Source organism: Plectrocnemia conspersa, unplaced genomic scaffold (genome assembly GCF_051122295.1).
Source record: "Plectrocnemia conspersa isolate PC_06_02 unplaced genomic scaffold, ASM5112229v1 ptg000006l, whole genome shotgun sequence".
In the NCBI taxonomy this organism is placed as follows: Eukaryota; Metazoa; Arthropoda; class Insecta; order Trichoptera; family Polycentropodidae; genus Plectrocnemia; species Plectrocnemia conspersa.
Window position 1 is genome coordinate 5658386 of NW_028277170.1, and position 16224 is coordinate 5674609.

At 27.8% G+C, this 16224-nt stretch overlaps 1 protein-coding gene across 25 annotated transcripts in view; it reads left to right on the top strand.

The window, feature by feature from the left end:
* Positions 1–16224, top strand: part of LOC148234084 (coiled-coil domain-containing protein AGAP005037) — a 278647-nt gene that overhangs the window by 260121 nt on the left and 2302 nt on the right. For 23 of the 25 annotated variants that reach the window (XM_088187296.1, XM_088187300.1, XM_088187304.1 and 20 more), the window contains 6 exons: positions 1356–1519; positions 2507–2632; positions 2704–2816; positions 5312–5453; positions 6035–6135; positions 6520–6634. In XM_088187296.1, coding sequence (XP_088043422.1) covers positions 1356–1519; positions 2507–2632; positions 2704–2816; positions 5312–5453; positions 6035–6135; positions 6520–6634 — 761 coding nt within the window. Of the gene's footprint in view, positions 1–1355; positions 1520–2506; positions 2633–2703; positions 2817–5311; positions 5454–6034; positions 6136–6519; positions 6635–16224 lie in introns of those variants that run through there. The other 2 variants (XM_088187315.1, XR_015809854.1) reach the window with 2 other exon arrangements.

Genomic DNA, 16224 nt, shown 5'->3' on the forward strand with positions numbered 1-16224 from the left:
ATCTAATATATAAACGACGAAAAACTTATAAAAAAATTATATGCATAGGTTTAAGAAACTGGCTCTAAGCATAATGACTCACAGTAGGATATCTTAAACTTGTAACCCCACAAAAAAATATGAGAAAATAAGAGGGCTCCAGTTCTTGTATTATCTGAATTTTATACGGATGTGCCAAAAAGAGCCATGAGAAAAGCCCAAGAGCTGATAACGCCGACGAATCACTTGAAAGCATTTGAAACCTTGAACACCAGTGATCAAAGTGTCAAATTTATTAACTTATGACAGCTGACTTACAGTGTTGCCAACATAAAAAACGTTGGCGACCACTTTGTTGATAAGTATCCATCACGGTCCTTGACTGCTCGAAATACTTCTTCGCCTGTTATCCCCATCCATAGACGTATGTTCGCAACCAAGAAATCTTTTTTCTTCCGATCCACTTTTTATCGTAAATTTTTCCCATTATTGAGCTATGAAAAATCTCATATTTTGGACCTCCAAAATTCCTTGGAGACTCATTTAGTCCATGTTTTAACATACACTAATAAAGCCAAATTTTAAACCCTTTAAGTCTATTATTGTCCAGGTTTCGCATCCGTATAATATATATAGCACTTTACGAATTTAATTCAGGTCTGAAGTAAGTGCTTGTTTGTGAGACCAGTTTTAAATTTTAAAAACTGGTTTCTAGCAATTTCGATGCGGACTGTAATCTCTTCATAAGGGTACATTTTGTCGTTTACCCAACTACCCGAATATGCCACACCCTCTCAATTATAATGTTATTAAGTATAAATTTCCTTTAATTTAATTTATTCCTTTTTTTCCTTTGAAGTGCTTCGTTGAATTTTGTTTCGAACTATAAACTGTCCAATATCTCTCCTTAATCTCTCTCAATGCTTATCACTGCTGATTGAATCCCCTACAGAGAAGTCTGTTATTTGACCCTATAGAACTTAGGACCTCTATCAACAAAAATAATATGAATAATTTAAAATATCTTGGTTTTCTGCTTTCTGTTTTTAATGTTGTTTATTTTAATCCTGTAAGCAAAAAATTATATATTTTCACCAGATTCAGAATGTTTTGATTGCTGTATCAATCCTTCAAAAAAACACTCCTCGTTTCAGTCAATAATTAAAGCAAAATTATACCCCATCAACCAAAAGCATTTAGAAAATATAATTAAAGTTAAATAAAACGACAACCACTTGACAAATATTTTTTAAACCTTACGTGTTGTAGATAATTTTTGTTGTTGTTATTATTTAGAGAAAGTTGTTGAATGTCTTTATATGATATTTTGAAATTTAATGTTGGACTTTCGTAATCTGTTTTTTGTTTTGATGCAGAGCGTGAAAGATTGAAGCCAATACCGCCTCCAAAACCTAAAGCTTTAGCAATGCAAAGCGGAGTCGTTGTTCCTGGTAATCCACAAATGGTGATGTTGCCAACGGCCGAATACTTAAACCAGCTCAAGCTGATGAGGAAGAAATGCGATGAATTCAGAATGGATGTAAGTATTTATTTATCTAAATAAGCAACTATATATATTTTATTTTTATATGACATGCTTGCAAAGTTTTTTATATTAAATCTTATAACTCGATATCAAAAAAAAATGTTCAGCGAAGAAATAATATTAAATTATATGATAAATCAGAGGTTTGATTTACCCAGTGTTGCTTTTTAAATTAATAAACGCAAATAAATCGGTTATTATTATATCTCATTAAAAAAAATAATCTTGTTTCCTTATTTATGTATTTAAAAATTGGGTTTAGAGGGGTGTTAACTATATTTCTCTAGCAAATAACATTCATATTAAGAGGACAAAAAGTCGAAAATAGGTTGGAGAGTGTCTATGTTATATGCAGGACCTATGTTATGTGATTAACTAGCTATAAAAAAATTGCAAAATCAAATTCTTAGATTGTATACAAAGAATATATATGGATTATAATAAATATTTAAGTTGATCTTTTGCGGTTGATCGATGATAGCTAAGTTCTATCAATATTTTTTTAATTATTTTACGAGGATCTGATTAGACTAGCGACTTCATAGCCTGATCATCTAATTTCAAGGTTCTTTTTGATTAAGGGTTGTCCTTTAACCGCTAATATTTTTGTAAACCACCTATGGTATTTTTGAAGCATTTGTAATTCCTTGTTGAGCAAAACCATCATGAAATACAGCAAATTCTTTTTTTTAATTCTTGGCCTCGACATTTTTTTTCTATAGGGCAAAAAAAAATATATTAAAACAGTATAGGGACTACCATGCTTCAAAATAAAACGATCTGCGAGCTCATATAAAAAATATCATGTCTTTCTGCTTTACCTTTTATTATAGATTGTTGCATATGCGTGTAGGTATGTCATATATTTAGAATAATAATCACATAGTTGCAAAGGTGTGAAATAGTTTAATGTAACGTATGTAATATATTATTTTGTACTATGACATATTTTAAACTAAAACGAATTGTATATTTCTTCAGATGCGTAATTTACGCAGGGTATCTTTGGCTCAAACGCATGCAGTGCGAGAGCTGATCTGCGAAATGTTCACAAAGTTTCGGACAGTCACTAACGGTGGAGGAGATGTGAGCTTACACGAGGAATCTGTAATATTGATTTTTAAACAATTTAGCTAAGTATTCAACGGAGTGTTTAATGAATGTATTTTTCTGCTTAGATTCGATTAGCTCGTGAAGAGGAGATGTATAAGCAGGAAATGTTGAAGTTGGAGGTTGACTTGACTGATTTAGAAGCTACTGTTGAACAACTGCGTGGAAATGTTATTAATAGGTGAATATATTGCTTGCCTAAAGTCTAATTATAACTTGGCAGTGTATTTAGAAGATTTTTTTTTATTATTTTACATTCCCAGTGATCACAAAATATATATGTTTAAGGAACAGAATAATTTTATTATAGCAATTCTTAAAAGTCCTGTTCCTCTATATCAGTGATTCCCAAACTCTTTTGGCCCACGGACCCCTTTTCATACTCAAAACTTTCCTACGGACCCTGGGTGAAAAACTACATAAATGCATAATAGAAAAATTACAAATTTAACTTTGATGTCTTGAATGGTAAATGGTGACGTAAAAATAAAATATAAATAAAACATTTTGTTGAAGAAGAACTTATTAAAATTATAAATTTTGTTTTAAAATACAAAAAAAAATTTAATGACTTGGATGAACCTGATGGCATGTTATGAGTGTGTTTATGTCCGGCTTAATGTTTGTGAGTAGCAACCGCTAATCCCCACAAGTACTAATTTCTAGTCGGTTTCTTTTTTTTGTGATGAGGCTCATAAGAGCACTGAATCCACGTTCTACCAAATAAGAAGACGGAAAAGAAATTAGCAGCTCTGTACAATAACCCATAATGCTGGATATAAAATTAGGATCCGTTTTTGTAACCAGAACGTTGTCGTATCCTTGTTTAAACATTGGTTTCAGCTTCTATTTTGTGGATAATTCAATAAGTTGCTCCTGTATTAGTATGTATTCATCTGAGTTTGACTACTTGCAAAAGGGTTCAACACCCAGTCGGGAATATCCAAGTGAAGAATGTCTTCAAATCTTTGGTTAAGGTCCGAATGAAGCGCCGTTAAGTATTGACAATAAGCAAACAAATCTTCATATTTATTTTGCAATTTTAAAAGATTTGGAAACAGAATATTTTCATCTTTCTAAGTTTTGTTTGTACAGCAAAAGTTTTGCAACAAATGCAGATATTACACTTTTAGTTCTGATTAAATTTAATGTGTTACTTTGTAGTTTCAAATTAGTCTCGTTAAATCTGGCAAATAAATCAGTCATATAAGCGATGTAATTTTTTGAGATATTTAAATTGTGAGAGCAAATCATTGTCTTTACTCTCCAGGAATTCCAACACTGAGTCAAAGTGCGAATAGAAGCGATCCAAACATGCACTTTTAGATAACCAACGTACTTCTGTGCTAAGTAGTAAACGATTATAGTCATAAGTCATCATCATTTTTCAAACAAAGTTGAGCAAATAATCTCTCATTTAAAGCATTCCTTTTGAGTTTATTAACTGCTCTAATGACATAATGTAGTGATTCATGCAAACGTTCACTAAGGTTTTTTGCGACCAAATGATGTCGATGAATGAAACAATGTACCGATAATACATTCGGAATAGCTTGTTTTAAGTATGCCAGAAAGCCTCGGTGTCGTCCTACCATTGCTGTAGCACCGTCAGTAGCAACGGAGATGATATTAGTCAAGGGTATAGCTTTTACATCAAAAAATCTTTTTAATTCAGTAAATAACGTTTCACCTTTCGTATCAGTTTGCAAACATTTAGCAAATAACAACTCTTGTGAATTTTTTTATTCATTGTTATTTATTTACCCTTCCATTATAATAAAAATGAGTCACAATTTTTTTATTTTATATTAAACCTTGCGGGGACCCCCTGACGTTGTTCAAGGACCCCCAAATCAATTTTAATTTGCCACGGACCCCCTGAATGATCCCGAGGACCCCTGGGGGTCCATAGGGACCACTTTGGGAACCACTGCTCTATATCATAACCATGTTCCAAATTCCTCTATAGACTGCACCCGGGTAAAGCATGAATTTCTTATGCCAGTCCCTCCCCTGTAAGCTTTACATAATAGCGAAGTCCGTAACGTCTCAGACTAGTAACTCTGTGGTTGTGGGTTCGAACCCCAGCAACAGCACTCGAATTTTTATTTATAAAAATGCGCTGTTATTAAAAAAAATCAGGCTTCAGCTGTAGGTATTCAATATGTCTGATTGACCTACCAAGTTGGTACAGATTTTCCCGTTGTAACGCATTGTAACGCATTATGTTACAACATAATATTTAATAAAAATAAATAAATAAATAAAATCTTATAATTTGAGTCATTTGAAAAATGTGAGCACTCTGTAGTACAAGTAAAAGAAATGGAAAGTTATTTGCCTTATGAACTTCATTGAAAATAATTTTCTTCCTGGAAGTTTTACGGCTTCCACATGGCGGTGTTATTTTACGACTTCGAATTTGTAGCATTCGCTTAATAATTAATATTTAAGGCTTAAGTTTCTTATGATGATTTTACCGCCCAAAGATTTAGACGTCATACACGACTGACGCTCCTTTGCCTATCCCACATCCGCATGACACGCTGAATATTATTATTCATCATTAATTTTTCTCTAGTCATTATATTCCAGGACTATAATAATTAATAAAAACATAATTTTAGCATAGTTAATCAATAAAATATACATTACTAATAATAGTTTATGTTTCAGGAAAACTCGTGTCAACATGCTGGATGTAGAAAAGATGGCTCTGGTTTTGTCGAAGAGTAGCAAAACGGTAGCCGATCTTAAAGTCAGATTTCCAGCGTTACACGAAGGGATTAAAAATTTATTGAGCAATGAAATGGAAAAGGTTATTATATATTATTATATGCAATTAAATAACAATATTATTAGGTTAGAGATCAGTGAATTCCAAAAATATCTTTATATTCATAAATATAAACATTTGGAGCTGACTCGTGCTATGACATGATCTATCTGTATTAATTACATAGTCCATATATAGTGAATTAAAAAATATATTATTTTTATTCTAGTGCTACAATAATTGTTTTTTATATACATACATTATTTTTCTAAGGTTTAACTTGATTTTTTTGCTACATATATTTAAAAAAAATTTAATTTGATCGTTAAATAATATCCACAATAATAAATAAAGTACACGTGACATATTTTAAAGTAGCCTATAAATAAAATGAATGAATTACATTTTTACAATAATCTATCATAATATATACTAGTTATCATATATTTTCATTTTGCTTTGACTTTAATTAAATATTTTAATAAATAATACTTGAACGGAATAAAGCGAATAACTTAACCTTGTGACAAAAATAACAGCAAAATTTTATACAGTGTAAGAGAAGAATGTTAAAAACTACTCATGTTTACAATAATAATATTTTATTTACGCTATTACTTTAGGTTGTAAGACAAGAAAAATTCTTAAAAGAAGAACCTGAACGGCTTGAGATGGCTCTCCGTCGATGCAAAAAACTCACCGGCACTCTCGTCACACTGAAAAGGTATTAATAACAAATTTTACAATATAAATAGAAAGCATATGCAAATTGAATCCTGTTTGGTAAAAAAGCTCGTTTATAATATATTAAGACAATTTCCAAAGCTTTTCAACATCAAAATTCAATTTGGATGTGCCAAACGTTTCGATGTTTTACATTTATGTTTATCATTACGATGAAACATAAAGAAAAATAAACGTTTACATTCATCGTTAAACACACACAAACTAATACAACCGCTGTTCGGCCGTGAGAAATTTTATTCTATGTGAATTTTTAAGAAGCCAAATATCATCAATATCATATATATATTATCAATATTTTATTCTAAAGGCAAAATGGGTTCGTACACACGTTTTAAAAAAAATTAAAAAAAAAACATTATAGATTGGCCAGTGTTCAGGAACAACGTCTTCCTTGCGAAAGCGGCCGGATGTCTCCCGGGTCTTCGGGATTGGCTGAAGGTCACACGCATGACGTAAACCCTGCCGCTCATAGCAAGGTAAAAAATACATGTCTTAATTTAGAAAATAAAATATACTAATAGATTGGTTTGAGTCGATCACTGATACTAATATAATAATATCGGCATATTTACCATTTTTATTACGATAGATTGAATACATTAAGTACAATTAAACAATTTTTCTTTAAACTTTTATAATATTATCTATTGAATATTATATAGCCGCATATCTTTATTTATTAATATTAACAGATTAGTTAAATTGGGATGGTTAAATTAATTAATAAGAAAAAATCATGTTTCATTACTACAAAGCTCCATCACATAGTATCGACCGGTTGTATATATTTTATTTTTATTTAATATCATTCACACGATTATTTTATGTATATGTTTGTGATCATAATTCTTTAAATCAGCGTTTTCCAAACTAAACCAGTTTGACAACATATTTTTTTTAATTTAATAATTTAAACCAATTAATGGCACATGAGTTTCAAACTAATAAATCACGATGAAGGGACTAAATGTTAAATGCAGAAGCGTATGAAAACTAATAGCTGTTGGACTAAAAATATATAGTCATTGGTTGGATTGTCGAAGCATAAGCTAATTTTTATGTATAATGATATTAAACATCTGTTATTCTTGACTGGTATATATTTATTAAATACTATGTTGTAGATTTCAAATCTCATATATAAATATTGTGGTAATTGTTACTGATACAATTTAAGTCTCTTACCATCTAGTGGTAGATGATGCAAGCATCTATAAAGCGTATAGAAGCGTTTTTGCATTTAACCCCCTTTAAATAATGTAAACAAAATGCCTACAATATTGTTGCAATGATTTTTTAATTTAATAAAGATAACTATTTTTTTATATGTCATATTATACAAGAGCAAGTCAAAAAAAACATATTTTTTATTTTTTTAGTGATCAATATAAGTTTTCCAGTGCATGTATACTCATGTAAATATATTCAGAAAATATGTTATGTGCTTATACATGACTCATCATCAGAAGTAAAGCTGTTTAGCTTACTGTTACTCGACGATGTTCCTTTTGTATCGATGATACTGGTCGAAAATACTGCTACTGACCTAACGCCACAGTTGCATTTTTGTTAACGAGGGGAGGAAACCTTAAAAAGACATCAAGCTTAGTTCAGTGATTGCCTAGAACGCATTTCTTCAAGGGGCTGCTAAACAAAAGCTTCCGCCTCTCATTTTCTGCACTGCTATTCCACTCCCTTTGTCATCATTATGCATGGCATAAACTCTCTTGACACACTTCTTTAATTACGGTTCTTATCGACTCATCGACTGTTTCATTGCAATGGTTCTTACCTATCATTTTGAGATAAATTCTAATCCATGAGCATCTGTGTCATGTGATTTCTGATGTTCAGATGCCTCCATAAGTCCTTTTTATTAATTTGGCAAATCTAATCTCTATAGAGACGATGTTTGAAAATGAATAAATTTGATTTCGTTTTACACGGCATCATCTTAACTGTAACAGATTAGTATTACTCTAGGGCTTTCGCCAGAGTGGGATTCTAAGGCCTTGCAGAACTTCTTAAAGCCCGAAAATATCATCTATGGTTGTGGCGGGTTGCGTAGGGCTCTTTGATCTCGAGTAACGCATATTACGTGCTTAAGGTCAGTCAAAAGCAGTAGTTAAAAAGCCATAACTCTCCCATTACACTCTAGATGGACTCTCCCTCCATGGAGAAGTATGTAGCAATTTTTATTTTTAATGAAAAAGCACGGTCCTCATTTACACCGTGAGGTCTATTGACTCAAACAAGCACAGTGATTATTTGCAAGGGAGCTGTATTATTCGTGATATTTTGCAAGCTGTATAGTAATCCTTACCTAATGGTATTTGCGTGTAAATAATATTATACGCATATTAGTCCGAAACATGGCATTCTATGCATTCAAGAACTTGGACTCTGAATAATAAGTAGGTGCTCAAAAACTTTTATATGCATTTATATATACAGAAAAAACGATCTAGGGGACGCAAAAAATATAAAACAATTACCTTAATGGACAAATTGAATATAAAAAACTATAGCACAGATGCAAATGAATTGTAAGATACTGCGTGGCCCTTATCTCTCAAATAACAGCCCCAACGTCTTTCATTATTTTTGGAATACTAAAAAAAATATGATACATAAATCATCAAATTTTTCAGACTACTATCTTGGCATATACTGACATATATCAGCCACTCTTCAAACTATATAAAACACTGCTGAACGGTGTTTTAAACTTCTTTTAAAATCACACTTTTAATGTTTTTATTTGACTTTCCCTCGTATGTAAAAAAATTCTTATGTTTAATAAAATAAATTATAAATTGCTAGCACTATCAGAGTATTATTTTGAACTACAGAAATATAGTTTGGACAACGCTGCTCTAGATTTTGACTAAATTTTTAATAAAGTTTTTTTTTATTTACAATGGCGTATAAAAAATTATTTGGAATTATTTTAATTTTGATAAGATTATGATTAATGAGCAATATTTTTTTATAGATGGATAGATTTTAAATGAATACAAAATATGATCGATCGATCACTTAGCTTAGTGGGAGTTTTTTTATTATTTCATGTTTTTAATAATAAATGGTATTAAAATATTTTTTTAAAAATAAAATTCATACATATTAAAATTTAATTTAACTGTATAAAAGTTTGGTCAAAATCTCCTTTTCGTGTGACTTAATATTGCTATTTTTTGTTATAAAAGGCTTGATGAATGTGAGCTGGTGTATAACTTGTGTTTGTGATAATAATTGATATATTTTATATTAAGAAATATGGAGTAAGAGTTAATGCGTGATATAAGTTAGATTTGTTTATGATCATTTAGTTTTTCACATTTATATGTATATATAATATATTACTTTTTAGCTTATTTTCTTTACTTTCATCACATAGTTGCAGGTGGGTTTATTCAGTTTTTATATTAGGTTGATTTCAATAAATGGAACTATTGTCATGCATAGCATTATCGACTGAACACATTTGCAACTGTTACAAAAACATAATTAAAACGTTATTTTTTATTATACATACCATATTATATTATAAACGATAATTTGTATCAAAATATTTGGTTTTTGCATGATTTTTATTATATATAATTTTAATTCCCCGTCAAGTATATATTAATTATAAGAATGACGTAATATCTTTATGGTATATATCGTACGAATATTATATGAGAGCAATCAGGAATTTGTAATTTTGGAAAATAAAAATCAAATGTATTTTTGGGAAAAGTTTATATTTTTTAAATTAAATTAATTTGATTAGCTTTGAAGTTTCCTCATAAATTAAACTATATAAATTTTTCCACGTTTGTTATAAATTTATTCCTTATTTGCATGTCATAATTATTAATTAGTGAATTTGTATTTAGTGACATAATTACTTTTGAAAAAAATTATATAATTTGAGTTAAAGATTACCGCTTATACATCATTTCCTTATTTTAAATTGATCCAATTAACATTATGTATACCTGTTATTTTCTTTTTTTTATCATTATTTTGTATAATTTGCTTCCTTCTTTTTTTGACACATACTCCAAAGTACACTTTCAAAATATTTTAAATAATACATTTCTATAAAATCTTAATAGTATTATTTAATATATTGTAATAATTATATCAAAAAAATTATGCTACTCAAAACATCAAATTGAATTGAAAATACGTTTTAAAATATATATATATATGATATTTGAGTAGCATTATTTTAAATACTTTATTTTGTTAAAACTTTTAATAATATTTAAGCAAAGGTAAATTTATAATAATATAAAAATCATTAATTAAAAACGACGGTCTATATTAGTATGAATTATCAATCAGCATTTCATAATAAATTTAAATTTAACATTTTTAAAACTAAATAAAAATTGTGTGTATATATTATTAATCATTAATAACCAAAAATAAATCGGAAAATTCCTAATAGCATCTGATAAATTGAAACTATCTAAGCACATATATTAAAATTAAATAATGCAGATTAAATTTCATAAAAAGGCCTCAAAATAGCAAGCAAGGGTAGAGCTACCTTTGATTGAAGTTTTGATGTTATTTTGCTGTTTTGCTTTTTCATAAATTCGACCGTTGATCCTTCAAAATTTACACTAGGGCTTACTGATTAATTGTCCCCGATCAGAAATAAAAATGTCACTACTCTTTCCCTATCCTCTTTATGGAGATATGAATCGATTTTGCTTTTTGTTTCTTGTTTCCATTTCGAACCAGTATGGCTGGAAGTGGAGTGCCAATTTCAAGGAAGCAATTACTGTTCATGAGTATATATAATCTATATAATAATTATATATAAATATATATTATATTATTTATTTATTTCTATATTATATATATTTACAATTCTATCACAGATTTTACTCATTTTGAATACACTTTTACATGATTTTATATATAATACATATATAAATGTATAAACATATGTGTATAGTACGATATTAAGATTGTCAGTTTTTATTAAGTCTTTCATATGCATTATATAATAAAATTCTACTGTTAAAAACTTCTATGTAAGATTCTTCTATGAGCATTACTTGCTATAAATATATTTGCTAAGCACAATTTTATTAAATATTTTTATACATACAATTTATTTTTATCACTAAAAATTAAAGCTAAAAAATTCAAGTATGCTATGTACTGAAAATAAAAAGTATATACATATGTATTCATTCTATTAAATACAAAATAATAAATGATTATTTTCATATTATAAATAGTTTTAATTGAGATTAGTTTTTTTATAATTTAATAAAACAGATTTCTCACCCAATTTTTTTGTAAAATTGCAAACAAATTTATATTTAAATTATTTTTAAAAGGATACTCTCTAAAATTATCTAGCTCATTATATTTTTAGACCAATTCTCGGATAATTAGTTCGAGTATTTTTATAGTTATAGAATTTGTTCGAATAATTTACTAAATATAACATTTTCTGAATTAAATTTATGAGTTAAAATAAACGACTATATTTATCTAACCTCGAAATGTAACAAAAGTCTCCTTAATTAAAAACTTGGCTTTTCAATCACTGTTCTATAAAAAAATATAAAAAGAGGGTTGCACAACAATATGGCACAAAAATAAAATGTATATTAATAAAACAGAAATATATTATTTTAAGTTAATAATCAAAATATAAAGGGGGTATTAATAACATGATAAATTATACTTATTTATTTTATAGATTCTAATTTGAGATGAATAAATCTACAGTAGTGTGTATTACAAGTTAGTAGTGTCTATTGTATTAGCCCTTATATGAGTTAATTAGGTAATTCTCGCATCATGCAATATTTTTGATTAAAAAACTGACAATTCTAATGTTTGCATACACATGTGCGTGCGTGGGTATGGGTGTGTATGGTATGCAAATTTTTCACAAGTTATTCACAACCAGACATTATTTCACAGGGACATACGCCGAGAGAGTGTTCCTTTCAAAGTGATACTCAGTACACTAGGTACGTGTGCATATGTTATTGGATAAATAATAAAAATCAGGCATAATTATCCATAGATCATATTAACTAGAATTACAAATATTCTTTGTTAAAAAACTTATTTAAAACTAATTAAAAATGAAAAGCTTTCAATAGTATACAAGTAAATAGCTTAGTCATGTTTTTTTTTAATTTAAAAACATTCTCTCGGTGGCAACTCCCGTGTGGCCCCCGTAACTTTCTCAGAGAGAAAGTATTTTTCATTTACTTTATTTTACTTTAAAGCCACATTATTTTAAATTTAATTCGTTCTTTTCAATATATATATATTAATTTATATATATTTATATATATATTATTTATATATATAAATACATACATATGTATAATATATATATACAAGGTCGCCCAAAAAAACGATTTATTTAAAACTGGTCTCTCATGAATTGTTTTTAACTATAAAATAAATTAATTATCAATAATTTATTACAATAAAACAGTGAATTAGAGTTATTGGCCATTTAAAAATCGTTTGTTTTTGAGCCACCCTGTCTATATTGTATTCATTCACAAGACACAAATGTTTATTATAATAAACACGCTATTTGGCTTAATGAAAATGCACAATTATTTAATTCCTCACCAGATTTATCTCAAACACTCCCAAATATTGGCTGCTTATGTAGCTTTCTTTCTATATACTACATATAGTATATACATATATATCTTTAAATATATATATTTAATAACACAACGTAATACAAATAAACTAAATCATTGTTTTCAATCATCGAATGGAGCACGCCAATATTTATATTTTTAATAATTTACGACGATATTAATTAAATTAAAAAATAGATACACTTTATTATCAGGTATATTTTAGTATTCAAACATATAATTTACGTATTCGACTAGACGTACAGTTTACTGAATTCATCTCAAAGGTGAGTGACCCAGTTTAATTGTTAATTGATTTATATACACGATTTAATATACCATATGACACACATTTTATTTTGGTTTGTTAGTTTGGGATAAATCATAATAAAATAGACTATCTACTTTATTGTAAATAAAAGTTTTTCAAGAATCGAGAACTACTTTTTTATGATAAATAATAATATTTACTTTATTTCACATTCGAACTTTATGTTTTTTTTTTAATATTATATATAAATTTTAATTTACTTGTATTGAGATATATTAAAATTAAATTTTAAATTAAATAAGTTGAGTTAGATTGAGTCGTAAACAATAAGGGCAGATTTTGTTTTTAATAACAAGCCATTAGATGTATTTATAAGAATCCCCAGAGTAAAGTTAGTTTAACTGTTTATTAGTTAAATAACAAAGGGTTATTAAATATCTGATAATATAACGCTGCTACATTTATATTACTAATACTCTTAAGTGGATGCCACTTTTTAATTAATTAGTAACGATACAGCAACTTACAAGGTTCTTAATAATAATATTTAATTTTATTTAATATTTAATGTTTTCATCGATCTTAGTTAAACGAATCGTGTGTGATTTTTGACAAATATTCGTACCAAAATCTATGTTAATTATGAATAAAAGTGTGTTAAGACTATTTTGTGAGAAGATAGAACGCATGAAGATATACAGAGCTGTGTGTTTCAGAAAAAAACCCAAACATTAAAATGAGAGCACGGCTCTGTATACACACATGTATACGATATATATGTATACAAATTTTATATCAACACACAGACATCACCCACAAACACGAAACACTGAAACCATCGCACGTGTCATGCTTCCTGAAATCCAAATGCTTTTAATGCTCGACATTATATATTAGTTAATTTGATTGGCACTAGTGGTAGAAAAATCACGTCATAGTAAAACGATAGACAACTATGGTATTCTTTATTTAAAAAACACATATTTATTACCGTACTTTTTCACATATCATTAAAAGTTATCTTTATGTCAGATAAGCATACAAGAGTAGTAGTTAGCTAATAATTTTTTGCAAACAATCTACTTCATTTCACTGAGAATGTAAAACACAATAAATGTATATTTATGTGTATCTGCGTTTATTGGTATTTTATTTTTATATACATATGATACATAAATGCAAATTGCCTAAATATGTTGCATGTTTTGAATATGAATTAACATAATTAAATATTTTAAATGACATTTAAATTATTGTTTGCTGAAAATTTCATGTTAATTCATATTCAGTTTTATTGAAAAAATTACTTGTAGGTTTGGTTTTATTTTAATAATTATACACACTTTTTTTTAAATATCAACACTGTTTTAAATTTAAATGTGTTATAGTAAATACGGTTTTTAATAAAGATTAACATATTTTTTAATTGAGTTTAATAGTATATGGCGATATTTTACAATTAATAACAAACTACTGAAAAATCTCGATTGTACAATGCGCAATTTAATGCTTCTAAACTTTAAATAAAATGATTTATGTGCATTATATATAAGTATGTAATTATGTACTGCACATAAAATGATTTATGTGCATTTTATATAATTGTATTTAATAATTACTTAAAAAATATTAAAAAATCTCATTGTGATGTGTTTTCCAAACTTTTAAATTATCACATATTGTGGCAAAATGCATCTACAACCCTTTATTTATATTTATTAAAAGGGGTCATTCTTTTAAATATCACTTCGGTTAGATCTATATGACGACTGTACTATAAAAAATAATAGATAAATGATATAAAGAGCTTACAAGATTTTAAGTTTTTTTAAATTATTAATGGATAAGTAGTAAAAGTTATGTATTGTTTAATATAAAAACTGGATCTTCTGTATTTATTTCTCATGAAAAAATATTTATTCATAATGCATGATTAAATTTTAAAAGTATAAATTAAAAACTTAATATCTAAGAACTTGTCGAATCTTATAAAAATATATAGTTTAAAATCAAAGTGATTAAGATGCTTGAGAATAATATTGTTTTTATTTATTAAATCAGACAGTATTAGATTATATTATGATACTCAGAAGTAATAAGTAAGAACCATTTTTCAGTATTGATTCTTCCTGTTTTAAATTCATTATATTATTTTGCTTATTCATAACGTCATAGCTACTTACAGAAAGTCTCGCAATTGGATTATAAAGTGACACTGCATTTTAAACACAACTACAAGCACAACGTTGCTGCGACTAATGCCCAATAAACTCTTAACTTTAAAATAATATGCTTATTATTACATTCGCAACTAACTTCATACGTTACACACGTGTCACTTAATTAAGCATATCCTTACAATATGTATATTTATTAATAACATTTTTTCCAAAACCTACTTGTGATTTTTGTAAGACATGAATGCATGCTAATATGTTAATCGTATGTAATGTTATTGCAGTGTTTAGTTTTAGCTCGATAATAAGATAGATTTGTAGCTGAGTGAAGTACGCTTTGTAATTCTGCTATTGATTTATTTTAATCCTACACATTAAAAAAATGGTTTATGCACATGAAATAATAAATTATTCACAAAACGTATTGGCATCCGTGTTTATATTAGCATATTTTGGTATTTAATGTAATAAGTTGTTTTTTTCAAAATTTAAGCATCATTTATGGCAACCGAATCCCGTTGATTGAAATTGCACACTTTTTTAACATACATTTATTTATTATTTTACGATGCTACAATCACACAGTGTTTTAATTTAATTCACTTTATGTTTAATATGATATACATATAAATATCAATATATTTTTTTTACACATTTTATTTTTATTTTGGAATGTCACGTCAGGGTGCGTTTCGTTGAAGTTGGCCCCACTCTTGAAACTGTATGCTTTTTCAAGCATCCTAGTCTGACTCCAGATAATATACATATTCTACATTGAATGGCAAAATGAACAACAATATATCGTATATTATTTAATAATTGTTTTTTCTTTTGCAGGAATGTTTGTAATGTTTTTACGTGTTACGTTAGTTTTTGTTATACTTTTACCCTTTTTATATTTTTTATATATATGCAATTTCGATTATTCACCCTTAAATATTTTTCGCACAACAGCATATGTTCTCACATGAGTATATGCGCAT